Source organism: Scatophagus argus, chromosome 11, assembly GCF_020382885.2.
Source record: "Scatophagus argus isolate fScaArg1 chromosome 11, fScaArg1.pri, whole genome shotgun sequence".
Classification (NCBI taxonomy): domain Eukaryota; kingdom Metazoa; phylum Chordata; class Actinopteri; family Scatophagidae; genus Scatophagus; species Scatophagus argus.
In genome coordinates, this window is record NC_058503.1 from 23,775,493 (window position 1) to 23,803,187 (window position 27,695).

A 27,695-nucleotide genomic window follows, 5' to 3' on the forward strand; every position below is an offset into this window, starting at 1 on the left:
GTGCTGGTGTGGACACGCTGAGGTGACCAGCACGCCGACTTCCCATCATCCCCCTCTGGGTACTGTTTTCATCAAGGACAACTTTCCACTGGGGTCAAATGACAGCAGGCTGATCCAGTGTCAGTTCACACACACACTCACACACACACACTGCTGACCGGCTCGGTGTGGAGAGGCCTCTTCTCCACAGTCTCCATTGACAGAACTGCAATGCTCATATTCTGAAGACTCTTCGTGGTTGTGCCACCTTGACTGACTGTGATGAGGAGCCGCACAGGTAAAGCTGTGACGGAGGCGGAGCAAACACAGGCTGCTTGTGGGCTTAATGGAAAGACTTGACAGCGAGACGACAGCTTGTGTTTTTACTGTTTTGTTTATTGTGTTGGTCTGGTCTTATCTTCAGAGAGATTATATACAAATTAGTACAACAGGAAGAGTTATCTAAAAAAAGACACATTCAAAAAGAGACAGAAAAAGATTTTAACATGTCGCAATGTGAGCTTCCTCCGCTGTTCATTTCACTTCCTCATTTCTGGTTCAAACTTAGACAAACGTATTTTAAAGCTATGCTAAGAGAAGCCCGTGTCCTCGCTCTTATTTTAAGATCATTTTCCACATGAGATGCAGTGTTGTTAAAAGCTACAGCAGACAAAATACTGAAAACTAAATTAGCCTCCCTGGACTGATGGGTTGTTAAAAACCAGGACGAGTTGTATAAAAGTTGCCCTTTCTCTTCAAATCTTAAAAACTACATGTCCCTTGTCTAGTAAAATAAATGTTCATGCTATAACTGCAGTTGTTTTGATTAAAATAATTTACTGCTTTATACTCAGCTGACTTTTAGCTAATTATCTTACCAAAAGATTCCTAGAAAACCCCCACACAGAAAAGTGAAACAACACACGACAATCAATGAATATTCACATTTCACTTCCCTCACTCACTCAGACTACCTGGAGGACAGAAAACAGACAGGTGACCGTTAAGAACACACATCTCACTGCACGCCAGTGATTCTCAGAGCAGCCGCCACGCCGCGGCACGCCACGCCGTCTCTTAAGGCTCACAGATCAGCGTCTCCACTACAAACGTGTTCTCGAAGTGACGGATCTTGTGGCAGTTCAGCGCTTCACGCTTCTGCATACCTGTGAGACGAACAGAGGAGAGGGCGTGACCGGACCGACCACAGCGGCGGGAAAACGTCTCCGGTCTTATTGAACGTGAGAGGAGGACTTCCTGTACTTACCCAGGATCCTGTCTCTGCGCTGCAGCTTGTAGGTGTCTTTGCCGCGGCACAGGTTGTAGATGAAGTAGCCGAGCTGCTCGACGTGCTCCAGGCGCTCGGTCACGATCATCTCCTCGTGGACCAGGTAGGACTGGGGCAGGTAGGTGCCGGCCTGGGCAGCACAAACACACCACACGGCAAAGAAGAAGGATGAAGAGAGGAACAAACGTGACCAATGCAGACAGCTGGAGGAGCCTTCATCAGACGCTTTTAGCAAAGCAATACGTTTAAAATGACTGCTCAACCTACGCAAAAACAAGCTTATGATGAGTTTATGTCTTTAAAGTGTCCTCCACAGCAGCCACAGTAATCAAAGCACGTGAATCATGAGCTTCATCTCTGCTGAAGCCACTCAGTCACCTTGATGTTGATGAGCAGCTCCAGGAAGTCTCTGGGAGGCATGACGATGGACGTGTTGAGCGGGATGACGTAGCACTTGTTCAGACTCAAGTCCAGGTAGGCGGTCAGCCTCTGAGACACGACACAAAGCATTGAAGCTGTGTTTTGATTGTTTTAGTACAGTTTAGCGCTTTCACGCACCGCAGTGGCTTTGTGGAAACAACAGCTCCAGTGGATCTTTCACATTAAGCGTTTTCCATCCTGTCATCGATAGGCTTTTAATATGAAAAATCAACAGGAAGTGTTGCCACTGCACGACCGCTGCATATTACATGAGAATCAAAGTGTTTCATGTGTCATGTACATGACGTGTGCTCTCAAACAGGAAACAGCAGAGCTGTGGGCGGAGCTTCGTCTCACCCGCTGGAAGTCGTGGACGATATCTGCCGGGTCTCCGTTGTCGAACTCGGGCACCGGGACGTTGATGAGCTCCACCTGCTCCCTCTCCAGCACCCGAATCTTCTCCTCCAGCTGCCGCAGGTAGAACTGGTTTGGCAGCTCCACCTCCACCTACACACCAGTTCAGACAGTTCATGAACCCGTCGCACAGCCAATCAGGTCAGTCACCTGTCTGAACAGACTCTGCAGCTCGCTGGTTGCGAGAAGCTAATGCGACGGAAAGCGTTCAAACGTTAACTGCCTGTGAAAGGAAGTGACATCACAGTGACATCATACCTCATCCTCTTCGTGGATCATGAAGTCCTCCTCGCGGTAGTTCACCCCGCAGAAGAACACCTGGTCCTCCTGCAGGAAGCACACGTCACATGTCAGCTGCCGGACTGAACACGTCTCCAGACAAACTTTATTCAGACCCAGCCTCAGAGCAAAGCAACAACACGCTTCACACAGGAAAAACAGCAGAAGAAGAAAGCAGGGCCGATAAAACAGGCCCCGACACGTCAAAGCTGTGAGCAGTCTAATCTGCCTGGAAACACCGTCACTGTTCTCCACCCACACGTTCTGGTAGGTCATTACCTCTCCCTCTGCCCAGCCTTGTTGGGGCTGGCTGCTCACCTCCAGGACGTAGTAGCGGTATAGGTAGGCTCCTCCAACCACCACTCCAGACAGCATGAGGGCCAGACCCAGGCACATGCACCAGCACCAGGCCCGAGACTGGTGACGAACCGGCAGAGCTGCCTCGGCATCCTGCAGGACGGAGATCACAGATCAGAGACACTTTCTGAGACAAACAGGCATTTCTTCTCTTTATCGACAACAGGAAGCTTTTTAAACAGAGAGGGGAAAGAAACGTATTGTCTTAAATCCTGCTATCAGCACGCGTATCGCATGCTAACAGGCTGAAGTGCACTTTCTGACCTCTAGAGGCACAGTGGAGACGCTGAGTTTTGTTGTTAGCACATTAGCATTCAAGTCAAAGTGTGTGTGTGTGTGTGTGTGTGTGTGTGTGAGAGAGAGAAACTGGAGGCTTTGAGCTGAGTGGAAAGGAGGATTGTGGGTAAACAGTGAAGAAGCCGGGCCTTATCAGCAGACAAACACGAGCCGGTGGACTCTGTCCAGCTTCTCTCAGGACAAGTCTGGACTGGCCTCCCGCTGACAGAAAGTGAATCATTAACGTGAAGCTCTGCTGCTCTGTTGTTGGTCTCCTGTGACGACGATCACATCACATGCTGATGTCCAGCCAGAAGACAGACACGCTGTGTTTTTCAACACACAACAACTCTCTGAAGGTGCAGGTTTTGGTTTCTTTAGTCCACAATGAAAGGCCGCTACTCGACGACGACTAATAGTGAGATCAATCAGTCCACGTGCTGTCAAAACCACCAATGAAGACCACCATCACGAGCCCCCGGGGCCCCTTGAACTGCTGTTCCTCTCGGCCCCAAACGGAATTTGTTAAGAAATAAACGTGATGAGAGCGGCACAATGTCACAACCCTGCAGATATAAAAACATAAGCAGATTTAAATGGTTCTTTATAGTTACTGGTATGAAATATCTGATCATAGAACCTAAATTAATTTATAGCTGCGTCACTTGATCAGTCAAGCAGAACAAACCAGCTGTATGAAGCACAGAAAACAACATTCTGCTGGTCTGGGATGGTCGCTGGTTTTCCACAACGCCACACTGCATAGCACATGGACACGGACACTTCCTGCTCTTGTTCCTGTGAGGTCAAAGCAGGAAAACACCAGAGGAAACGTGCCTCTATGGAACCAACAGTTCTGCTCTGATCACACACACTCAACAGCCCTGCAAACTCTGATATTTGTTACAGCTTGTCATCATGCTCAGCAGTCGGTACTTCCTGGTCAGATAAGACACACAGCAGCTCAGGCAACAGGAGGAAACAAAAGACTCGTAGACAACTTGTAGAGACACAAGCCAGACTCAAGTGTCGGGTCATGTTGTTTGGTGAGGAGAACGTTAGGAAAAGAGGAACCAAAGAACGGCTGTCTGATACCTCAGGAGAGCACAACACGAGAACAAAGAGGAAGTAAAGTGAAGCCTTGAGGCAGTGCTGCTCAGGGTGTCAGATGATGGAAGACTTCCTGGGCCTTCTCTCCATCAGCTGTACAGTTCAGGTCATCGCTGCCCCCAGCCCTGAAGGCAACACTACACAGAGAGCAGCAGACTGAGCATCTTCAGCTCACTCTATGGCCCTGCATTCAGCCTGTCAGGCGGGTGGTGAACCTCCAGCACCAAACACAAGTCAGCCTTTTGTTTTTGGTAAACAAACCACATTCAAATATCCACAATAACTAAGGGATAAGGGTGGGTAAAAAGCAAAGTCATTCAGCTCCCACACAGACCAGGTTCATACAGCGAAGCTGTCCGGGGTAAAGCAGCTGTCCTCCTGATAAATCCTGAGCTCCATCTCTGATAAAGGCTGAGGGTGCGGTCAACCAGGGCAAAGGTCGGCCGCAAAATAATACGGACACATAAACTCCTGCTGCTAGCAATAATGCTCACTTCTACGGCCTTAATTTAATAAACTCAATATTTGATCCTGCTGTTTTCAACACTTTGTTGTTCTGGATTACAGATAACATGACAACAGAGATGAAGATCAGCTGAGCAGCTGAAGTCGCACATCTCATCTCGCACACTTCAAAGCATTAGGCATCAAATCTTTGTACTGTTCTCACATTCAGTGTGGGTCAGAAAGGATTTGCACATGAATTCAGTTTTTAATGGAGGTTTCACACAGCGTCCCAACTGTTGCTGTGATCAGGGTTGTGTGAAGAACATCTCACAAGTGTCCGAACACAGGATCCGATTTCATATTTCATCGTGACGCCACCAAACCTTCTCAGATGTTTCACGGCAGTACGGCTCGCGTCCTCCTCCATCTTCGCTGATAGGTCAACGGGTCAGGCTGCCGGACCTCCAGCCAAACCACCTCACACTGATACGCTCTGAAGTGATTCAAACAGGTGGCTCCACAGAGTCAGACTGTTTCACCAACAAGAACCAACAGGCCCTCAGAGCAACAACGTGAGGCGCACACACACACCTCAGCAGGCTGACATCACACACAGCAGGAACAGTATGTACAGAGAGGAACACACTCGGGGAACAAACTGACTATCAGTATGTCGTCGACGGACTGATGAAGCAGCACATCCTGACCGACTGCAAGTGTTTTCTTTCTATCCGCTCGCTGACTTATTGGTTAATCAGCCGACTTGATGACTTGAGGAGTAAAATCATTTTCTTAAACATTCTGACAACTCGCGCTTACCAAAACAGATTCATTTCCTGTCGATCGACTGATCGTTTCTCGTGCAGCTGCGTCCGAACGCTGGGCCGACCAACGCTGCCCGCTTCTGTTCGCGTCCTGTCCTCGCCTCAGACGCCTCGTCTGCAGAGGACTGAGGGCTCCACTCTCACGCCAACCGTCGGCACAAAGCCTCTTGTTTTCGGCTGTGGATGCAGCCTGCTGTGGTTTCATCTGGACTGCATTCACAGCACACACACACACTACGACAGGGATCAATGACTCTCTTTGTGTGTGTCTTTGAGATGAAGCAACCAGCCTCCACATCAAGTCGGCCACAACAAACAAACATTTTCAAACAGTCCATTAAGTTTTTGTGGCTGCACCTCGAGTGTGTGTGAGTGTGGATTAACTGGTGAGCTGAATCACAGAGGGCTGATGGGATTTTTCTGTTAGACGCCGTCTCTTCTGCGTCTCTGTTCACATGGCGAGCATGCGTGGATCAGAGAGTCCCTGCTGGCAGTCATTAATCAATTCATCATTTTGTGTAGAAATGTCAGGAAACACACAGTATGATGGATGAACTCAACCAACAGTCCAGAAGACTTTCAGTCAGCAAGTCGTTTGTGTTGTGACTAATGAGTGACTGTCGCCCTCATTAATCTATGAACGTGTCGTCGACCTTCTGGTCACCTCAGTGAGGCGTTTAATGTTGCCTGGGTTTTATCCCCTTATAAATGATGTTTATTAAATTGTTCTCGTCAATGATCAGCATTCAAACGCGTGACTGTTGTGTGTCAGACAGGTGAGCATCAGGTTTAGTTTCATTCTGAAACTCCATCCTGAGTGAAGGAAGGAACCCGACACACACACACACTTCAGCAAACATTCAGCTCCTCAGCCTCTCGCAGCTTCTCTTTAACCCACGAATCATTAATGTCTCCATGAAGCCTCTGATATCAGAGCTGAGCCTCCTTCAGCTTCTGCACCACCACAAAAACACACAGAAATCTGCTACCTGGAAACACCTGTGGAGAGCAGAACTCATACAACCTCAGACTGTATCAGTTTGTCTGAAGATTATCTTCTGGGTTAATTTCATCATTTAGTCTCTAAAATGCTAGTAAATAGGAGAAAATCAGAGATACTTCATATGTCATAAGTGACACACGTCTGCCATTTTGGTTGAAAAATGACTGAAACGATACATCAAAACTGCAGCTGATCAACAGACAAATCAACTGATCAACTAATCTCTGCAGCTTTACACATGATAAACAGATGTTGTGGTGTGAATCGGGCTGGTCTCAGGTCAGCTCTGACTGGCTGCAGGAGGTCTGGGTCTCAGGGCTGCTGAAGGGGGGCAGCGGGCCCGCCGGTTAATCCTCCTCCTCGCTGAGTCTTAGGAGTTGGCGCCCTGCAGGAGGCCGCTGACGCTCCCCGTCTGACTGATTAAACCATAATCCTCCTCAGGCAGACGACACAGAGCAGCAGAGGGAAAGATCTGGGCTGTAATCTGATAATGAAGGTATGTGTGTGTGTGCGTGTTCAGCTCATGCACGAAGACAGCCAAACTGCCAGGACAAAGTGAGACCCAACTCACAAGACATTTTTGTATTCATCTGCGCAGAATGAACAACAGTCCACACTGAGACGACAGTCTGGCAGTCAGAGCCAGAAGTCATTTACATTTATTTCCATGTCTGAATGAACCACCTGCAGCAAAAGGCAGCTCCAACCCGCCTACCAGAACAACACGCTGAGGTGTCTTCTTACTCCAGCAAAATGCTTGTTATGTTCTTCATCAATCAGCTGCTACCACAGCTTCCTGAAGCCCAGCATGACATCTGCAGCTCAAACACCAGACGTTCAGGCAGGAGAGCAAGCAGAGAGTCTGCACACCTGAGAAGCTGAAACGAGCTCAGTGACTCGCGGACTCGACCTGTAAAAATGAAGTTTGTGCATGGAGAAGCGAGAAACAGGAAACACATTTCAGTGCGTGAAGCCAACTGGCAGCTTGAAGTGGACGCTCGAGGAAGTCTGACCCCAGCGAGAAAACTTGTTGTTGTTTCAAGGCCTTCAGTCCCACCAAGCGTCTGCAGGACCGACCGCATCGCCATCTGACTCACTAAACGTGTGAGCATTTCACCCGTCGGGGGATGTTTGCGTTCAGATCCGCGCCTCAGAATCAGGGATCCTAACCAGGGCTGCTGGCGATTAACTGATCGATCAATTGGTCTGCGAACTCATCACAATTTCCTCAAGTCCAGTTCATTTTCTGTCAATCGATCAATCGACTAATCCACTCCAGCCTTACAAACAAACCTGCTGCTGTCTTCATTTTCTATTTCAGAAATCATTTAATGCTCAGACACAGCAAACCTTGAGCTCAAAGCTTCACCTGCGAGGAGCACATTATCAGCTTCCTTCCTGTTCGCTGCACACCCTCACCCTGCATCCGGACCTCACAAACCTTGTTCAGTTCCAGCAGCTCACAACCGCGTCAGGACTCCAACAAGAAGTCAGACTGAAGGCGTCAGTACGAAAACCCAAAGCTTCATAAACACACGTCAACGGCCTTCATGTAAACTGTCATTATTTCAGTCAGCTGACTGCCGCTGGCCAATCAGCACTTCAGCTGTTGACTGTATCCATGAGAATAAAAGTCAGACGTTATAAAAGACTGTGTTATGGTGAACACCAAACTGTCAACGTGAGACTCATTTAATGCTGCTGATCAACGCCTGCCTGCCTGCGTGCCTGCCTACCCGTCTGCCTGCCTGCCTGCCTGCCTGCCTACCCGTCTGTCTGCACAGTGCATATACAGGTGATGTTGGTGTTGTACACAGGTTTGAAGCTGCACTGTGCACCAGTTCTGCACTTCCTCTTTGCTGTGTGTGGTTTTGATGAGGCGAGATATCAAACGAGCTGAAACTCAACACCTCAGGTGAATCCATGAGGGACTCGGTGATGATCCAGACCCAAACACAAAATGTGGTTCGTGTGAGAGGAGAAAACTGATGTTGCACTGATGCACCACCCACACCTCACGTCCCAACACCACCTGAAGGTCCACCTGCAGCGTGTTACAGTGAGACAGAACAACATGAGACAACATGTCCTCCACTGCTCCGTCTGGTCCACACAGAAGCAGGGCTGAGGATCACTCATACAAAAGCAGTACCGGTTACAGTGAACTGACCAATCAGTGAATCAGTCAGGACCACCGAGCACCTCCTGTCCTGTGTGTTGAACTGGTCTGAACTGAACTGTGACTGGACAATCCGGACTTCACTTTAATGTGATCACAGTCTATGAGTCTATAAAGATATAAAAAATGCAGAGTCGGACACATCGGGTGTGAGTTTTCCACATCTTCCAGACTCCTTCATGGTGGCGTCTTCACGCTGCAGGTGGAGTGGAAACCCCCTCCAAACAGCACGAAGAAAAAAAAAACACGATCTGCTGCGTTTGCACCCACTTCAGTCCCCAGAAGGAAAACATTAAGCTCCGATTACCAAAATAAGAGTTCTAGAGAAAAAACACCCGCACCCCCACTGCACAGTCTGCAGCCGCAATAACCAGACTGCAAAGACATGAAGACATCACACTCGTACAGAGAACCGCTCGGCACGCCAACAGAAGTGAGACTTCCTGTTAGACGGAGCAGCAGTTTCTCAGCGGGGTAAACAGAGGCGACACAAACTGCTCACACCAGTTCAAACCTGCACACACAAACCCACAAGTGCTGCTCACAACGTTTAGCGTTACACAACTCAGAAAGCCTCCAGCTCTTCTGTCCACCTGCAGTGGATCAGGTAGAGGATCACATAACGTCAGCACGAACGCGGATGATGGACATGTAGCACCTCGTCTGCTGTCTCTTCGCTGAAGATGACGCACTTCTGACAGGCAGCGACAAGAACGAGGTTTCAAACCGGTTTTGTGTAAAGTGACGAGCCACGGCAGCTCAGAGACAGCACGAGGGAAAGTGTCTCCGTGTCTCATCGGCGGCACCTTCATTTCAGAAACAAAAATGACCTTTCTGAATGGAGGACATGTTGGCTTACCTGAAAGCGCTGGCTGTCAGCTCAAACCGAAAACTACCGACCCAGCTCGTCTGTGCCTTTTCGCTGCGACCACACAGCGCCAGGGAAAGTTTTATCAAACCAAAGTAAAAGTCTTCGGACGAAGGCGGAGAGACTGACGGAAAGCTGACGACATCGCCTCACAACTGTTTGTCAATAAAAAGTGCGGCTGACGAGGAAATCGACGTTAAGACGTTAACATGAGGAAGTGGCCAAAGTCACAAACTATACAACGTTACCAAAACACACTCGAAAAGCTGCTTTTCACTGTTTCAGCGAGCTTTCTGAAGTGTACAGCTTATTTATCGCGCCATTAGTGGACATAAACGCGTTGGCATCAACTGCGTTTTTCTCACCGAGCTCGAAGCTAACTTATCGTTAGCTCCGTTAGCCATTTTCTACTCACTTTGTCTTCGTCGGGAATAAGAGTTTCCGCGTCCTTCTTCACCTCTTTCTGTCCCAAAGCGGAGTTAAAAGACACTTTAACCATGTTGCAAGAGACGATGACAAACTCCGACCAGGAAAAGACAAGACGAAAAAGCTGTGAAACGGAACAAAACGAAGCAGGTTTAGTCCGACGGAAAGTCTTCGCACTTCTCTCTCTCCGCTCTGATCTGTTGTTGTGATAACATCGGCCTCGGCTCAGGAAGAAACCTGCGACACAACATCCGGTTTGCATTCAAAATAAAAGTATCACTGCCGAAACATGGAGACATTTCGTGGATGATCTCAGGAGAACTTTTCTTCTTTTTGAGTTTCCTCGTATGCGCTGGTAATAGCAATACTAATAGTACGTTGTAAAAGTTACCTCAGTAAAGAAACAAGAAAAATGTTAAGTGTTCAGTCATTATACTGTACGGTATACTTTAAATTTACTATATAATCTGTTGAGTGGTTTATAATCTTCAGCAATGCCTGATAATTCAGAATAAATATTTGATACAAAATGTAGTTGAGTAGAATTATAAAAATATAATAAAAAATGATTAAAAAAAGTTTTCTGTAGGTATCTGAGCTTCAGCTATCCGCTTTTATTGTGAAGTCAGTCATCCCCAGGTTCCGGTAAAGACGTGGCTGCCTGCGGCTGCCTTGATGAGTCTGTGCGGGGAACGACAACAAAACTGAACGGCCCATCGAGAATTGTCAGATGTGGGCAGTTAATCCCCCAGCCAGAGTGAAAGTAAAATTAAGGAACGTAACAATAAAGAAAGTAAAAACAAAGAAGGCAAAAACAGAAGGGCGTTTCAAAACACTGCCTAAGTTGAAGAACAGTAATTAAATATATCAATAAGAACTAAAATGTCAAAGTAAAAGCATCTGCTTCGCAGAAAAATGCCTTCTGTTGGTACCATGTTATAAAAATGTCATTATCCGATTGTTACTGAAGCGGAGTTGGCTTGAACTGCTTTATAATTTCATATACACTGATTGATGTGAGAGGAAAGAAGAAAAAATAAAGTTGTGTTGCATAAATATTTTGGGTTTTCGGTGAAATATTGGATCATCTTATTGAAATGAAAACATGTAAAAAGTTCAGACTAGAAACAAATTAAAGACTCTGAGATGCAACATCATAATTTAAGAAAAGCCCCTATAACTGTATATAAATAAAATAAATAAGTTAAATAATAAAGTAGAATGTAGCATAACATGAAAATATTCACTTAAAGTACTTAAAGTAAAGTAAGTACAAAATGTCACCAGTATTTTAGAAAATGTACTTGTAGGTGTTAGTCGTGACCAGAAGATGGCAGTAAGGCAACAAAGGTTAACGAAGAAGACACTTCCTGTCTTGCGCAGAAGCGACGTGAATCAACCATGGCGACGGCGGCAGCGAAGTCAACGAAAGAGCGGCTGTTGTCTGTGTTGGACGATTTGGAGGTTTTATCCCGGTAAAGTTCACAGTCACTCAGTGGTTTCTTGGTGAGGCCTTCACGGAGTCGTGTAGGCTGCTGTTTTTTCCAGGGTGGTGAGTTTAGACTGCCGCTCAGAGCCTGTGAACCAGCAGCGGTGCTGTTAGCTAACGTTAGCGCTCATTTGTTTCTGCTGGTGTTCGTGTTTCAGAGAACTGATCGAGATGTTGGCTCTGTCCAGGAGTCAGAAACTGCCCCAACCGGGAGAGGACATTCAGGTAACACAGCACGTGCACAGTCCGAGCGTCAAAACCACAAAATACACCGACCACACAGTTTTTACGTTGACGCTCACTTCACAGTACCGCAGTATTGATTAAAGTACGACACTGCTGTGTTTCAACTTTATTAACAAACGTTGTTTTGTTAGTATATTTTTACACACACCGAAATTCTTTCTCTACATTTACCCCATCTCTGATTGAAACACACACACATGCAACACGCAGTGAAACACACAGGAGCAGTGGGCTGACATGTCAGGCGCCTGGGGAGCAAATCAGCTGACTAATGGGGGGGGGGGCATTGATCAATCACACAGTCCGGGGTGGAATGGAACTGGCTGCCCCGCCAATACACTGTATACACTGTAAGTGCATAGTTACTGTCTCTGTCAGGACTGAACAATCGAAAAACTATTGAACTGACAACATGGCCGAGTGCAGTATTGTGATTTATGGGTGAATCTTTGTGTTGTGCTGCAGAGACGCCCCCATCAACACTTCATGTTCTCCACATGTTTCTTTCTCATTTCTTGTGCTTCTTCAACAGCTGTGTTTCCTCTGTTAGCGAGACATGCTTGACTTTCTGTCAATATATTTTTTTCTGTGCACAAATAAAAGTTAAAGTAATATATTACACCACTTGAAAGCTGTCGGGTCCAGGGTGAGCTCTTTTATCACCACACTCCCATCATGCTGTTCTGTGTGGGTCACTTCAGAGTGAGGGGAAGCTGTTGTGATGGGGACTGAAACAAAGACACAGTGAGACTGAGATAATGCACACACACTGGGACTTTGCTCATGTGTGTGTGTGTGTGTGGGGGGGGGGTCCTCAGATCCTGGAGCTGCTGGTGCAGAGGGACAGGGAGTTTCAGGAGCTGATGGAGGTGGCTCAGCAGCAGGGGAAAGTGCACCAGGAGATGCAGCTGCTGGAGAAGGAGGTGGAGAAGAGAGACAGCGACATCCAGCAGCTCCAGAAACAGCTGAAGGAGGCTGAACACATCTTGGTGGGTGGAGCTTGACAACTCTGTGACTACAGGTGGTTTCATACAACATTAAGCATAAAGTAGGAGGAAGTGATGTTGACATGATTGACGCCTGAATTTGAAGGACACTCCAGATGTGCTGTGTCATAAATACATTTTCACACAGATCAGCTGATCTAAATCGTCTTCTCGTTGTTTTAAGGCCACTGCTGTTTACCAAGCCAAAGAGAAACTCAAATCCATCGAAAAAGCCAGGAAAGGTGAGCTGACACACCTGTCCAGCTGCTGCTGCTGCTGCTGCTGCTGCGTCTGTTGGCGTGTCCATAAACTCATCTTGTTCACTCGTTCCCTGCAGGAAGCATCTCTTCAGAAGAAATCATCAAGTATGCCCACAGGATCAGTGCCAGTAACGCCGTGTGTGCGCCTCTCAACTGGGTCCCAGGTAGGAACCACAGAGTCCAAATGGTGTTTTCTTGTTCCCACCCTTGAATGTGTGAGCTTCACTGGGTACATTGATGTGTGTGCCGTAGGGCTGCAAACGTTTTCATCATCGATTAATCTGTCTGTCTTTTTCTCAACTGATGGATTAGTTATTTGGTACATACAATGGTAAGAAATGTTTTTGGCGCGTTGGCCGTCTTCATTTATGTCAGCGGTCCACACAGGCTGAGAGTTTACAGTGAAGTAGGAGACAGTTCAGCTTCGTTAAAGGGAGGAGGATTCGATGCGTCAGTCAGTCAGACTGTTTGATGTCATCTTCAACTTATCTTTAACGCTCACGTTGTCCTCAGGTGATCCACGCAGGCCCTACCCGACTGACCTGGAAATGCGCAGTGGGATGCTGGGTCACATGGCCAACCTGCCGACCAATGGCGTGAATGGACACCTGCCCGGCGACGCTCTGGCTGCTGGGAGGCTTCCTGGTGAGTCTGTCCAGAGGTTTGCAGTTATGTCTTCTTCGGACATGTAGATGTTTCTTCATTAAAGCTGCGTTCACTTCGGCCCTCTCGGTCATGTGACTGAGGACACTCTGAGCCGTGAAGAAGTTTTTCAGCTAACCCTCCTTATTCACTTATTTGTTTATTATTCTCGTGTGGTCCTCCGTCCATGACAGCTCAGGCCTTAGAGAGTCGAGGCCTGCAGACTAACCGCCATGTCTCCTCTGGCTTCTCAGACGTGTTGACGCCTCACTACCCCTGGCAGACGTCAGACGTCTCAGTGGGGATGCTGCCTCCTCACCACGGCAACGACTTTGGCCTGGAGCCTCCGGGTCACAACAAGGAGAACGAGGACGACGTGGAGGCTATGTCGACCGACTCTTCCAGCAGCAGCAGTGACTCCGACTGAAAGACTGACAGTGTGTGTGTGTGTGTGTGTGTGTGTGTGTGTGTGGGGTGGGGGGGCAGGGACAGGGACACCTCTGTTCATTTGTATCTGATATATGATGGAGGACAAAAATGGAGCTTGTTAATTTAAAGGTCCATTCAGTAGTTTTTCACAGGACCTGTTCCACAGTCACGTGGTGGTCTGACTTTGTAAACCTGAGTCTTCATTCGTCTTCTCTGCAGAAGTTCAGTCTGCCTGTTTGTCACTGATGGAGGAGCTCATTCCTAAAGTGGGATCATTAAACCCCCATTTATTCTCATTATATCAGCTGAGGGCTTGAGTTCCCCACATGTCTCTGATTTAAAATGTGCCGTCATTAATTTCAATCTGTAGAATGAGTCAGTTTGTAGGAGTAGCATTGATTTTTATATTAAGGAGGAGCCTCTGAAGCTCATTTGGCTGAAGGAGCAGGATGGACCAGCGGCTGCAGGTCTGAAGACATTGTTATTGTGACCATAATGAAATGAGGCTTCCACAGTGATATTCTGGGTGGTAGTTTGAGGGTTTTGACTGCAGGGAGGAAACGGAGCCGTGTGTGGGGGAGTCAGTGAACAGCGTCTCAGGGTTTTCGTGTGGCCCAGCTCCCGGCCTGAGATACAGCATGTTTTTAAAGAAATTACGTTTTTGGAAGCGCATGTTCACTGTCTTGCTGAGAGCTGATTAGCTTAGCTTAAAGACCGGAAGCAGGGAAACTTCACTCTGTTCAGCAAAATCTGCTGTGAAACTCACTGATTACATTGTGTTTGTCTAATCTGTACAGAAACTGAAGTGTAATTTAAGGGCTTGGCAACCTCAAGTGCCACCAAGGTGGAGCCAGACGAGCTTTGTCCCCATTTCCTGTCTTTGTGCTAAGCTAACTGGCACGTTTAAATGTGGAACTGTTGCGAAGTTTACTGGTGAACTCTGTACATGAAGAGAGAATTCATGAGCAACATCGTTGTGTAAAAACAGGCTGGAACTGAAAACAAAACCGAACCCAGACTTCTCCTTTGGTGACTCATGTTGAAACAAACTTCATGTGCCATTGTTCTCTGTGTTCCAGTGAAGTGAGAGTGGCTGTGTAGCAATGTGGACACATGCTGTTAACTTACCTCTGTGTAAATACGCTTGTACAGACTCGGCCTTGTAAATAAATACTTTTTGCATAGAAATCCACCTGAAGACTCCTTTCTTGTGTAACTCTGTTCAGTTCACTTTCAGATTAGCACTGTAGGTGAGAGTTTGAGTTTAATTTCCATTGTGATGGTAGCTAACGCCTGCTTCTTTCAGAGGAGTCTTTATTTTGTGCAGATTCTCGGCTTAAAAGCACACCGATAACAGCAGAAAATTAAAATTGCACACTTAAGAAAAATATAAAAATATACAAAATACAAGTAAGGTAAATAAAGTGCACTTAGTCTATGGTATGCTGTGTGTGTGTGTGTGGCTAGACGGGGGAGGGTGTATGTGTGAAGTCCTGTAGGGGGGTGGAATGTGAGTGTTTCACTGCAGGGGGGTTATTGCTTTAACAGCTCTGGGGAAGAAGCTGTCCCCAATAAATTAGTTAGACACTATAAGATTTAATATCATTATCAAGTGCCTTTAACATCAGCTAGACAGAAGGCCAGGGTCTCTGTAGTGTGTGGGGGATTGGCTGTTAATGTAATAACGTATTTCTATAATAACAGTAATGCAATACTCTGACCTGATGAACAGATTCAAAAGGTTAGCAGGAGTTTTCAAGTGACATCTAACAAACGTTAACCGAAATTGCAATGAAACCTAATCTGCATCTCCTAATAAAAACTCTTATCTGTGTTATTAGTTCTCAGTTATTATGCAGTAATAATGTAATATGTATTAATTTAGGCCAAAGGCCAGAGAGAGGCTATACTTAGCGTGTCAAGGCCATAACAGTGCTGCGTTCACAAGCCTGTGATTATCACAGTAAAACCCCCGCGCCGATGGATTTCTTTACAGAAAATACAGCGTACTATTGCTGTATGGTTTGATATATGTTTTGTTATATGTCATGTGACATGGCTAATTTGCGTAGCCGTCTGATTATAACTGTGTTTACAGCCTGTGAATACTTCTCAGACGTGTTCACAGAGTTACGTTGAGTGCTCATTTTGAGATGATGGTATAATTTCCGATGGCGCAGAAGGCAGCCGTGGGGAAGCCGACTTTGCAGCTCACTACGCATGCGCGTTAAGTACTCCGCTCGAGAGGGAGACATGGCGACGTCCCTGATCTGCGGCCGTTTGACGGCTAGCCTGAGGAATTCAGGGGCCAGAAACACTATCAGCTCCGCTTCCAAGGTGAGTGTGTGTCCAAAATGAAGACAAGATGTCCAGCTTTTGGGACAGGTGTGCCTGACAGCGCTGCACCTTCCCTGACGTCTGCAGCTTCCTTTAAACTGACAGGGTCAAATTTGACATTAGCATTCTGTTAATTGAGTTCTCGTTGTTTTTGGCTAATATGCTAACTAGCGCGGTACTAGCGGTAGCTCGTGCGGCTGTCACTGCCGCTGAGATGAGGTGACCCAGCAAAAACAGCAGCTAGCGTGCACACAGTCCGTTTGTCCTCAGCTCACCGTGTCACACCTGCGTGTTGTTTTAAACGGCGTGTGGGGGGTGAATGTGCACAGCGAACAGCAGCTCAGTGACCTCCAGCGGCAGCTACTGCTAGCCCGAGGCGGAGGAGAGCGGCTGCCGAGCGCTGCGCCGTCGCACCTGTCCCGCTGTGTCTTGGTGGATGAGTTATCTGGACAAATCCGCTAAGCCTCAGTGAGCACAAACAGGAGCTTTCACTGCAGAGAAAGCTAGACACGAAAACCGGGGAAGAGATGAGTACTGCTGATGTGGTTTTCAGAGGCGGTGTCACCCACTCATTGTTTGACAAGTACAAACCGGTCCCGAGCCACAGATTCAGGACTCAGGGACGTCTCGAGTATTTGTAATGTCTGCTCCGAGAGTCCCTGTTGATTGAGTGCCCTCAGATGGTGGGATTTGTGACAGCGATGCAGCAGCACAGATTTCTGAGCTCAGTTTTCTGTGTTTATTAGTAAAGAAGAATTCAAATCTTTAACTCACATAACGACACACTCACTGACCTAAAACTGCAGTCTCATTGGAAGGAGGCGAAGGCCCCTGATCCTGGTGAGACCGCCTCTGGTGGAGTCAGACTGCCGTTTATCTACTGTTTGGTAGTTACTTTATTAATCAGAGTGGAGCTGAAAGTCGAGTTTGTCCTCTGAGGTGTCGTGTGGTAGCATGAGGCCTGAAAAGAAGAACAGTCAGTGTCCTCATTGTTATGTCCTGGTGGATGTGTGTGTTGTGTTAACTACGTGTGATATTCGACTTTATGTACGACAGCAGAGCAGCCTGTCATGATAATCACATTACTGACTTGTTGTAAATATGCTGTTGCACTTATCTTACTGACTTCTCAATATTACAGACACGACCCAAAGGAAAGTGACAGACTGGGTTTTCAATAAGAAAGAAAGTAAGAAAGTGACATATTTTGTCATTGGAGGGAACTCACTCCAACGAAATTCGTGCTCTGCATTTAACCCACCCAAGTGACGTGCACACACACACACACACAGCAAACCCGGGGCAGTGGGCGACCGCGTGCAGCGCCCGGGGAGCAGTGGGGGTTAGGTACCTTGCTCGAGGGTACCTCAGCCATGGACACCGGGACGGGGAACCGAACCAGCGACCCAATACTCAGTCTGTTAAATAATAATAACGAAATCGATGTGTATAATGGTTGTGTTTAATTAAGTGTAAATTTAACAGAGCCCGACAGTCCATTGTGTTTCTGTTTCATTTATTTAGGATATTTGAATATTTTTCTGACATTCTGATGTCTGAATATTGTCAAAAATTCAAAGTTCATTCACAGTGTGTTTATATTGATATGGTAATAAATTACCATCATATCAGTGACATTAAAAGGTCCTACAATGACCAATAATAGTATTCATCGTTATTATTTCTGGGATAATACACCATCTGACAGCAGTCGACTGACAGAAAACTGTTTACCTCGGGATGAATGAAGTCATCTGTCTGTCTGAATAATTCATTAATTGTTTCTTAGACTGAATGTCTTTGAGTTTTGGACGTATGATATAAATACACAAACAGGGACCAAAGATGTGTGTTATGGGAACACCTGTGTTGTGTACACAGCGACTCCTCACTGAGAAAGCCATCGTGAGATCCAGCTGACTCCGCCTGAGTTGAGAAACATTTTAACTGGTTTGGTTTCATATCCTCAGTCAAGTTTCCGCCGTTGCTCAGGATGGTCGTGTTTAACGTCATTTTCTGTAATGTTGTCCTCCTGTTGCTCTTCGTGTCTGCTGTCGCGCTGTCGACGATGTTCTACATGCACAGTAGCAGTCGTAGTTTACTTTGTTTTGCACGGGACTTCGATCACCTCCACGTGGTGTACAGACAGGAAGTGATGCAGCACACAGTGAAGGGCGGCAGGATGGAGAAGCCAAACAGAACAGGTGTAGCATGTGGATAAAGCGTGTTGGCTCGAGCTCAGCAGTTCAGTGGCAGACAAAGCGATGAAACATAGCTGAACTTCACCTCCTCACTCCTCCTCTGCTCGCGGCTCCTGTTTGTTCCAGGTTCTCGGTGGTTCTTCGGGTCTGTTCGGAGGCCTTGTGTCCCAGCCGCAGCAGCAGCAGCACAGGACTCTCTCCCTTCACGAGTACATGAGCATCGGGCTGCTGAAGGAGGCCGGCATCTCTGTGCCGACCGGCATGGTGGCCAGCTCCTCGGAGGAGGCCTACGCTGTGGCCAAGCAGATCGGTAAGCTGGACCAAGTGCCACTAAACACGCAGTATCAGAGAGATTATCAAAGATGAAAACTTTGGTGTGTTGACTTGTTTTACAAACACGTTTCAGTCAGCAGCACAGAAGCACTGAGGCTCGACACTCGGTTCTCACTGACAAATACAAAGTCTTTTGTCTTGCTGACTCAGTTCGGTTGAGTTCATGAGTCTTGACCTTTTGTGTGAGGAGCTTTTTAAATAGCTGAAGACACTCGCTCGGTCTAAACATAGCCCCCTGCTTCAGTGGCATCAGTTGACACTCAGCTTACTTGATTCCAGCACCAACATTCAACTGGTGGAATCTCGCACCGTCAGTTTCCACCCACCTTGGAAGCTGTGACGATGTTGAGAGCAATAATGTGTGAAAGGTGGTGACCGTGTGAGGACTGATTGACTGATTAAGCTGCATCCCGGTGTTTTACTGAGTGACTTGTGTGTGTGTGTCAGGCTCCAAGGACCTGGTGGTGAAAGCTCAGGTGCTGGCTGGTGGCAGAGGGAAGGGGACGTTCGAGGGCGGACTGAAGGGCGGAGTGAGGATCGTCTACTCGTAAGTAATCCAGCTTCTGTGATCAGACACGAACCAGACGCTGCCGAGCATCCAGAAACAATCTGCTGGATTCTCCTCACGCAGCCGCGTTTTGTTTCACTTCCTGTTTTAGCTCTGGGTTGCTGTCACTGCTGAAAGTCAGAAGTCTGGCGGCTTCACATGGTCAGCTTTCTGTTTCCCTTTCACTGACGTAGCCCCAGTTCTCCTCAGAGAGCTCCCCACCCTCTGCAGCACTCGCCGTCCTCCATCCTTAGATGAGTTTGAAAAAGGAAAATCTGACAGAAGCTCTTTGAGAGACGGCTGCTCCGTGTAACCTCATGTGATTACGTGTTCCTCCTCCTCCTCTCCAGGCCAGAAGAGGCCCGTGACATTTCGTCCCAGATGATTGGTCGAAAACTGTACACCAAACAGACCGGGGAGGCGGGTCGTATCTGCAACCAGGTGTTCATCTGTGAGCGCAGGTACCCACGCAGAGAGTACTACTTCGCCATCACCATGGAGAGGTCTTACCAGGTGAGTGAACACACACGCACACACACACACACACGCACGCACACACACACACACACATACACACACACACACACACACAGTGTAACTGGTCAGCTTGCTTGTGGTGGAGATGAGGGATGTTCTTAATGACTAATTTCTCTGATTTTAACACTCACACACAAATGGGGCTCAGTTTAATCTGTACGGTTAAACGCGGGTTAAAATATTGTGTATAAGAGCCATTTAGAGAAAGTTCCTACCTTTGTTGTAAATGACCCAAGCACAAAGATGGCACCTTGGGATGTCCTGCATACACTTAGATGAGGAGTTACTGGGATGTAACTCCAGTTCTATGAGTCCCTTCCTTTGGTTTCCTCCTCAGACTGCTCTGTTGAAGTACAGAAGGCGGAATACAAAGTCGATCCTTCTCAAGTCATTATAGTTGTTAGTTATGTATATGGCTTTACTTTACCTTACTTATTCATAGTTTATATTTTATGTTTACTTTTTGCTTGCTCTTCTCAAATTGCATATATTGTTAAATTATTCTATTTTGGTAAAGTGCCCGTAAACTTTATATGAAATTTGGAGTGGACAGCAAAGTAAGAATTTCATTGTGCAGGGAAACCTGTTTCCTTACTGTGCATATGACAATGAAGGCTGTGAATGTCTTGGTGGTGCTGATTTACAACACTAGATGGCAGCACAGGGCTGGACATGGCGATGGTAGCCTGTTCTAGCACTGGCCTTAAGTCGCTGATTTATTTATGTATTTATGTGATGTGCAAATGAACAGTTGATTCAGAGACAGTCAGTCGGTGTCAGAGCTTTGACTGCTTTACCACTCGGTGAGTGCAGCTGAATGGATGCGTGTGAATGCAGAAAGGTGATAGAAAAGGCTTTAAAGATCATTCAACTGCTTGTCCTGCTCTCTGTTTTAAGTGACGAGGAAACAGAAACAGAAACAGAAAAGGACAATAGTAGATTTCTCTCATCCCAAAGATCACAGATCAGCCTCAGACTAAAGTAGTTCCTGACTGTGGGGAAATGAAGAAGCTTCAAGGTCACGACCTCTAACATACCGACATGCATAAAGATGGCCAACACGTCTCCACTTCCTCCCACTGAACAGAAGCCAGAATATCTCAACCTGAGATGAGACTGATCAGAAAAATGAACAAACATCAGCGTGATAAGAACTTCCTAAAATGACAGGAACCATCTTTGGGAAAAAATTATTTGATGTGTACTTTGAGTTTTTAGTTTGGCTCATGTCCCATCTGCTAACACGGAGGAGGAGGAGCTTATGAGCTGTACTGCAGCCAGCCACCAGGGGGCGTCCAGATGTTTGGGCTTTACATTGGGGAGCTCTCAAGTCGTCCGTCTTTATGTACAGTCAGCGGTCGTAACTTGTAGATTCTGGTCTGAGAGACGAGCAGGCAGGAGATCTCTGTCCGTAATGAGATCATTATCATACATTAAACATGTGATAATGATGATGTTCGCTGTTAATCTTCACTCCCACAGCAGAGAAAAGACAAAAGAACGTCTTCTCAGGTGGCTGTCTGTCATGAAGTGGCTCCTCCTGGGACATGAAGCCGCTGATTTTAAAATGCTTCTGTTGGTGCCAGCACTTTCAGCCTTCACCTTCTTTTTCCTGAACACTTCATCTTATAAGAATGTGACATTTTTATTTTTAATGTTGTCATGATTTGGACGATCATAAAAGTGAGAGAGTTTTCTGGTTGGAGCAGTGAAAGACGACACCGAGTGAGACGCCTCGGCTCTCATTTTGTGACATTCAGTCTGTTTTCTTGACATGCAGATAAAAATGATGCTTCAGAAGTCCTAAAACTCCTCTCGTGTCCCCCAGGGGCCCGTACTGATTGGCAGCTCGCAGGGCGGCGTGAACATTGAAGACGTTGCAGCGGAGAACCCAGATGCCATTGTGAAAGAGCCCATCGACATTGTGGAGGGCATTAAGATGGAGCAGGCAGTCAAGGTACAATCAATAGTAGATGGAAGGACTCACACAAAACAGCTGTGTGGTTTGGACTGCAGGAGCAATCGAAGAGGAGGAAGTGATGCTGTGTGTGTGTGTGTGCGCGCGCGTGCGCGCCGAAGGAAAACGTCTTTGTTAACAGGACCCACCGTCTGTCCTAGAAATCAGATGGTTGAACTGATGGTTCTGTCTTTCCACATTTCCTTCCAGCTGCAGACTTGAGAGAAAACTTTGTGTGTTTTCTGACCGTCTGCAGTTTGAAAGCATCCGTCCTGGTTTTGGTTTTCCAGTTTGTTAATGACAACATTCACACCTTTAAAATCGTCCATTTCTGTCTAAAATGACGTCCCATCGGCTGAGGAGGATCACGGGACGGGATCAGATGTGTTCTGAGGTGGTTTCAGTTCTTTTTAAAAGACTGAAGTGTGAAATCATCGTGAAACCATTGTGTTGGCTTGTCCTTACACTCACTCCTCCCGTTCTGTGTCCACTCGTCTTTGTCCTCCTCGCCTGTCCTCAGAGTCTGAGCATAATTTGCGGGTATTGAATATGTCGGTTGTCATAGTGAGCGCAGAGGCTCGGCATATTGACTGAGCAGGTGCCGATTGCAGGGCTCTCCGAGCAGATGGAGGTCCATTGATGTTGCTTCACTCCGTTGTCTCCTTGTGTCCACTGAGACGGAGTCTGTCAAACGACATGACATTTAGAGTCTGCAGCGGGTTTCCTGTTTCCTCGGACGCACACGAAGAAGCTGCTGCTTCGCTTTCAGCTTCTTTCTTCGTAAATGCTGTTGAAAAGACTTGTGGTTCTGATGGTGGCTTCATGTAAGAGTAATATGTCAGCTGATGATGTTATTTTAACCCAGACTGTGTGGTTACCTTCTCTTAATCATCATTCTTGAATCTCCTGTGATTGTCACAGGAAATAAAGTCCACCGCGTGTGGAGCTACGGCGAGTCGGGTGGAGCTGGACGGTGGCTGTGTATATGGAATATGAACGTTCGGACGGCGGCGAGTCTGTGGTGACCCGACCGCTGACACGCTGCTGTCGTGCTAATGAATGTTTGCCGTTGCTGCAGGTCGCGCAGAAGATGGGCTTCCCGGAGGCGCTGGTGAACGAGGCGGCGGAGAACATGGTCAAGCTGTACAATCTGTTCATCAAGTACGACGCCTCCATGGTGGAGATCAACCCCATGGTGGAGGACTCCTCTGGCATGGGTACTCGCACTCTGTACTTCGTGGTATTATTTGGTATTTTGATGAAGTACTTTGAGCAAAATCTTTCCACTGCTGATGCTTCACCTTCTCCCGTGTCTGCTCGTCACCAGTGATGTGCATGGACGCCAAGATCAACTTTGACTCCAACGCAGAGTACCGCCAGAAGAAGGTGTTCGAAATGCAGGACTGGACCCAGGAGGACCCCCGGGACCGGCAGGCCGCCAAGGCCGACCTCAACTACATCGGCCTGGATGGAACCATCGGCTGTCTGGGTCAGTGAATCCGGTCTTTAAAAGAGACGAGTTGCAGCTGAAGAGCGTTGACTCCCCCGTGTCCCGAGCTGAAGCTCCTTTATAGTCTCAGAGAATATTCAGGTTTTCATCTCATAAGTTATCTTGGAATCCCTGACTCAGCAGCTCCTCATCCTTAGAGTTCACACTTCATGCACACAGGAATCCCCTCAGTAAGTTTGAATGAGAAGCTGGTCCATCTTAAGCCACATGCACGTGATCAGCACCAGCCAGGACTACCCGACTCGGGTCGGGACAAACAAACGTCCCCAGTGTTGACATTTGATTTGCTGCTGGCTCTGGAATGACGGGTGTTGGTGCTTGTTTCCAGTGAACGGAGCAGGTCTGGCCATGGCCACCATGGACATCATCAAACTCCACGGCGGCACGCCGGCCAACTTCCTGGATGTGGGAGGAGGAGCCACAGCTCATCAGGTGACCGAGGCCTTCAAACTCATCACGTCTGACCGGAAGGTAAGAAAATGCAGGCCGTTCGGCTGCCGCCCCTCATGCCAAAACATCACACACCGCTGTGTCACTTCCTGTTGTGTGTTTGGTCATCGCTCAGGTTCAGGCCATCCTGGTCAACATCTTTGGAGGCATCATGAGGTGTGATGTCATCGCTCAGGGCATCATCATGGCTGTGAGAGACCTGGACCTCAAGATCCCCATCGTAGTGCGGTTACAAGGTACACACACACGCACACACACACACGTCCAAGAAAACCTTAAAATATATAAAAATTTCATCAAAATGGTTCACTCTGTATGCAAACATGGCAGCCTGTCTGGAATCGTCCAATCAGATCCGTTGTTGGTGGTTTGAAGGTGTGTTGTCACTCAGGTTTGGTCAGAATCCTTCAGTGCTGCCAGAATTTAGGTTTTTCACTTCACATTAAAAGCATGTCATGGATTAACTGGCATGAGGCGGCCTGACGGAGACGCAGCTGCTCGCTGAGAGTTGGACGCTTTTGTGTCCTGGCGGGAAATACGACCTGAAATCTGAGAAGTCTGACTGTGTTTGTCTCGACTGAAGGGACGAGAGTGGACGACGCCAAAGCTCTGATCGCCGCCAGTCCGCTCAAAATCCTGGCCTGTGACGACCTGGACGAAGCTGCCAAAATGGTACGCACACACACACATTCACACATGCTCGTACACGCTCACACACACACACACACACACACACACACACACACATGCCCGTACACTCTCTCACACACACTCTCACACACACACACACACACATGCTCGTACACGCTCACACACACACACTCACACACACACACACACACATGCCCGTACACTCTCTCACACACACACACATGCCCGTACACTCTCTCACACACACTCTCTCACACACACACACACACACATGCTCGTACACGCTCACACACTCACACACATGCAGTGGTCATGTCAGAGCAGATCAGGCTGTGTGTTTTCTGCTCAAAGTGTTGTGGCTGTGCCGACTCACTTCGTTCGTCTTCATTTTCCTTCTCAGGTTGTCAAGCTTTCTGAAATCGTCTCGCTGGCTAAGGAAGCTCAGGTGGACATCACCTTCCAGCTGCCCATCTAAGAAACCTGGAGCCCCGCCCCCCCGACCCCTCGCACCTCCTGCGTCGCCTCCTCGCCTCCTCACCCCCAGCGACCAGAACAGACGAGTTCCCGCCCACCTCAGACGTTTAGTTTAGTTTTTTTTCTTTCTTTCTCTGTGGCATGATGGTGTGAGTGAATGCAGGTGTCCAACACCACCTTCCTGTCTCCCTCCGCCCCCTCCACCTACAAACTTATGTTGCACTTGAGTCGATACGCACAAACCTCCTCCTGTCACCCCCAGCCGAGCCGCTCTGTTGCCCGGCGGTTTCCTGTTTGACGTTGTGTTTTCAGTTCAGTTAAATGAGTGATGGTGAGACAGCAGCTGCAGACTGTGTGTTGTCTCTCAAGAGGACAGTAACACAATAAAGACCAGATTGGTTCCTGTGCAGGAGTGTTTCATCCAACACGGGCTGAAAACACACACACGCACGCGCACACACACACACACACACACACACAGCACGTGCTGTAAAACAGCAGCAGCTGGTGGATCTAATAATCGAGTTCTCGTCCCAGCAGACGGAGTCTCTGACGTTTGACTCAGACTTTCAGACCCTCCAGGATCCTGTGATCCCACGTGGTCCAGCATGATCCCGAACCCCCTCACACGCTGCCGGCACTTTCTGTTGTGTTCCGGTCGAGTTGGGCCTCCTTCACAGAGTCGAGTGTCACGCTGACCAGTGCAGGACCCAGAGCCGTCAACTGGCCTGTGAAGCACACAGCTTGTCCATCCAGAGGGTTTCTCCTCCCCGCTGGAGGCTCCTGGCACCGTGACGGCGTCTGATGCACCAATCAGAGCAGGATGTCAGTGCATGACCTGCAGTCTGATCGCCCGATTGGCCGCAGCAGCGTGACGTCAGGTTGTGTTTCTCAAATGTTTTAAGGTTTCACCACAGGGCTGCTGTGTCTCAGGTCTTCTGCAGCCTGCACACACTCCACACACACACACTCCACACACACACTCCACACACACTCAGAGGACTGGTGTTTTGGTCCAGATGAAGCCCAACACTGATGCTGTTCCTGGAAAAACATGTTAGTTTGTTTAGCTGCAGGAGCCGCAGGCAGCCAGTCAGCTGTTAGCATGCTAACACGGCAGACTTGACTGACGTGTGTTTTGTGTCAGGTGGTGGAGGCAGACGTGTCACATGGAGGTCTGTGAGAAAACCACTTTTACGTTTTGATGAAGCGACCATAAAGCTCAGAGCGTCGAGTGCGACTGCCGCTGAGTCACAGGGCGAAGTGTCGATGGCCCCCCCACGCTGTGTGTGTGTGTGTGTGTGTGTGTGTGTGTGTGTGTGAGAGAGCGAGAGACTAAACTCTTCCTCAGTGGTTGAAGCTTTGAGAAACTGAGCTTCTTAAAACTGGTCAGAGCCAATCAGATGTGAAAGCAGGCTGATGACACAGCAGCAAAGCCCAGCTGCACTTTGAGTCGGAGGCCCAGTGTGACGGCAGGAAGCCCCTGATCGATGAGACGCTCGACGGGGACGTTAACACGACTCGCTGTGGAGTGTTTGCCCTCGGCTTTGAACTCGACACAGTGCGGTGTTGACTCTGACGCCTGTGGAGCCGCGGGCCGCGCCGATCGATCGGTGAAGCTGCTGTGACGAATGTTCAGCTGAGGGGATGCGTCTTCATTGTTCCTATTGAGGAGCTCAGAGAAAAGGAGGAGCGCGGAGTCGGCCGAACGTTAACTCGGTGACTTCCTGCGTTCATTCTGCTTCCTGTGTATCTCAGTCTGTTGGAGACGAGCTGAAGCAGAACTGCTGAAGCGTGAGGACACTGGCTTCTGTTGGCCCTGTCCTCTCTCCTGTTCTGTCCTTCACGAGTCTCACCTGGTTCCCGTCGTGTTGGAAACAGCCGCTGAAGGCGTCCCTGGTGTTTTAGGTCCCGTGTCTTCCTTTGGACGTTGAGTTAAAACCTGTGACAGCTGGACACTCTGTGTACTCTGTCTGCGTATTTATTAACTTCTCCTGGACCTCCGTGGTTGAGGAGGTGTCTCCTTCAGGCCGAGGGGACGGGGACGTCTTCACCGGCTGCTGCTGTTCGGTCTGCCATCATGCCACAGCCACTTGGTGCTCCGCCTCTGGACGTCGTGTCGGGGCCGACAGGCTGCATCCTCTCACATCAACGGTGACATTGCTGTACTTTAACCTTCCTCCTCCTCCTCTTCCTCCTCCAGCCCTCCAAACACAAACCGACATTGTGAGTTGTTTGTCATTTATTATATCTTGTAAATAACCAAACTGATGTTCTTGCTCTGTAAAATATTTAAGCGAAGGAGTACGACCAAGAGAGAAAAAATAAATGCAGAGGACACCAAAGTTTCTGTGGTTTGTTCTGTTTCCTGTCGTGTTTTTGTCTCAGTGAGGACCTTCATCCGTCTGAATAAACCAAAATGTAACTGAGGCCTCTGTTCACTTTCGGTTAAATATGTGTTGATTTGAAATAAGTGGATATGTGCACATGAAAGGAGCCTCAGAGGCTGCAATTTAGTTGTTTTCTGTTTCCTTTAAGCTAAACTAAGCTAAGCTAAGCTAACCAGCCGGCTGTGTGGAGATGTGAGGCAGTCGCTCTGAACTTTTTGAGCTTGTTAAGCTCAGCTTCCTGGAGTACTGCAGGACTTGTTCTCTTAATAATAGTGTTGCTAACATGTTTTGGGCCTCGCGGCTCGTTTGATTGCAGGTTCTGCTGTGTGAAGTCATGCGGGTCGGCGGTAATGGCTGGTTGATTACCTGAGTGGGCGTTTAGTGTT

General features: G+C 47.9%; 3 protein-coding genes across 5 annotated transcripts; 2 read left to right on the forward strand and 1 right to left on the reverse strand.

The window, feature by feature from the left end:
* Positions 1–354: 354 nt before the first annotated feature.
* itm2bb (integral membrane protein 2Bb) lies at positions 355–10,093 on the reverse strand. 2 transcript variants are annotated; one of them, XM_046403669.1, is made up of 7 exons: positions 9,860–10,093; positions 2,660–2,830; positions 2,360–2,428; positions 2,045–2,194; positions 1,646–1,756; positions 1,247–1,397; positions 355–1,145 (listed from the first exon to the last, which is right to left on the reverse strand). In XM_046403669.1, the coding sequence occupies exons 1-7, from the start codon at positions 9,941–9,943 to the stop codon at positions 1,057–1,059; spliced, it is 825 nt and encodes a 274-aa protein (XP_046259625.1). In that variant the 5' UTR covers positions 9,944–10,093; the 3' UTR covers positions 355–1,056. The 2 variants fall into 2 exon arrangements, with proteins under 2 accessions (XP_046259625.1, XP_046259626.1); XM_046403670.1 differs by having other exon boundaries at positions 2,699–2,830; positions 9,860–10,092.
* Positions 10,094–11,191: 1,098 nt separating this feature from the next.
* On the forward strand, positions 11,192–15,110 carry med4 (mediator complex subunit 4). Of its 2 annotated transcripts, none has more exons than XM_046403702.1 (7): positions 11,192–11,345; positions 11,518–11,584; positions 12,424–12,594; positions 12,776–12,833; positions 12,929–13,015; positions 13,365–13,496; positions 13,748–15,110. In XM_046403702.1, exons 1-7 carry the CDS (start codon positions 11,272–11,274, stop codon positions 13,918–13,920), a joined length of 762 nt encoding a protein of 253 aa, XP_046259658.1. In that variant the 5' UTR covers positions 11,192–11,271; the 3' UTR covers positions 13,921–15,110. The 2 variants fall into 2 exon arrangements, with proteins under 2 accessions (XP_046259658.1, XP_046259659.1); XM_046403703.1 differs by having other exon boundaries at positions 11,281–11,422.
* Positions 15,111–16,102: 992 nt separating this feature from the next.
* Positions 16,103–27,264, forward strand: sucla2 (succinate-CoA ligase ADP-forming subunit beta). Its single transcript, XM_046403658.1, has 11 exons — positions 16,103–16,259; positions 18,587–18,770; positions 19,241–19,340; positions 19,691–19,853; positions 21,706–21,834; positions 22,913–23,051; positions 23,162–23,323; positions 23,673–23,815; positions 23,910–24,030; positions 24,378–24,466; positions 24,846–27,264. The coding sequence occupies exons 1-11, from the start codon at positions 16,143–16,145 to the stop codon at positions 24,918–24,920; spliced, it is 1,422 nt and encodes a 473-aa protein (XP_046259614.1). The 5' UTR covers positions 16,103–16,142; the 3' UTR covers positions 24,921–27,264.
* The last annotated feature ends 431 nt before the right edge of the window (positions 27,265–27,695 follow it).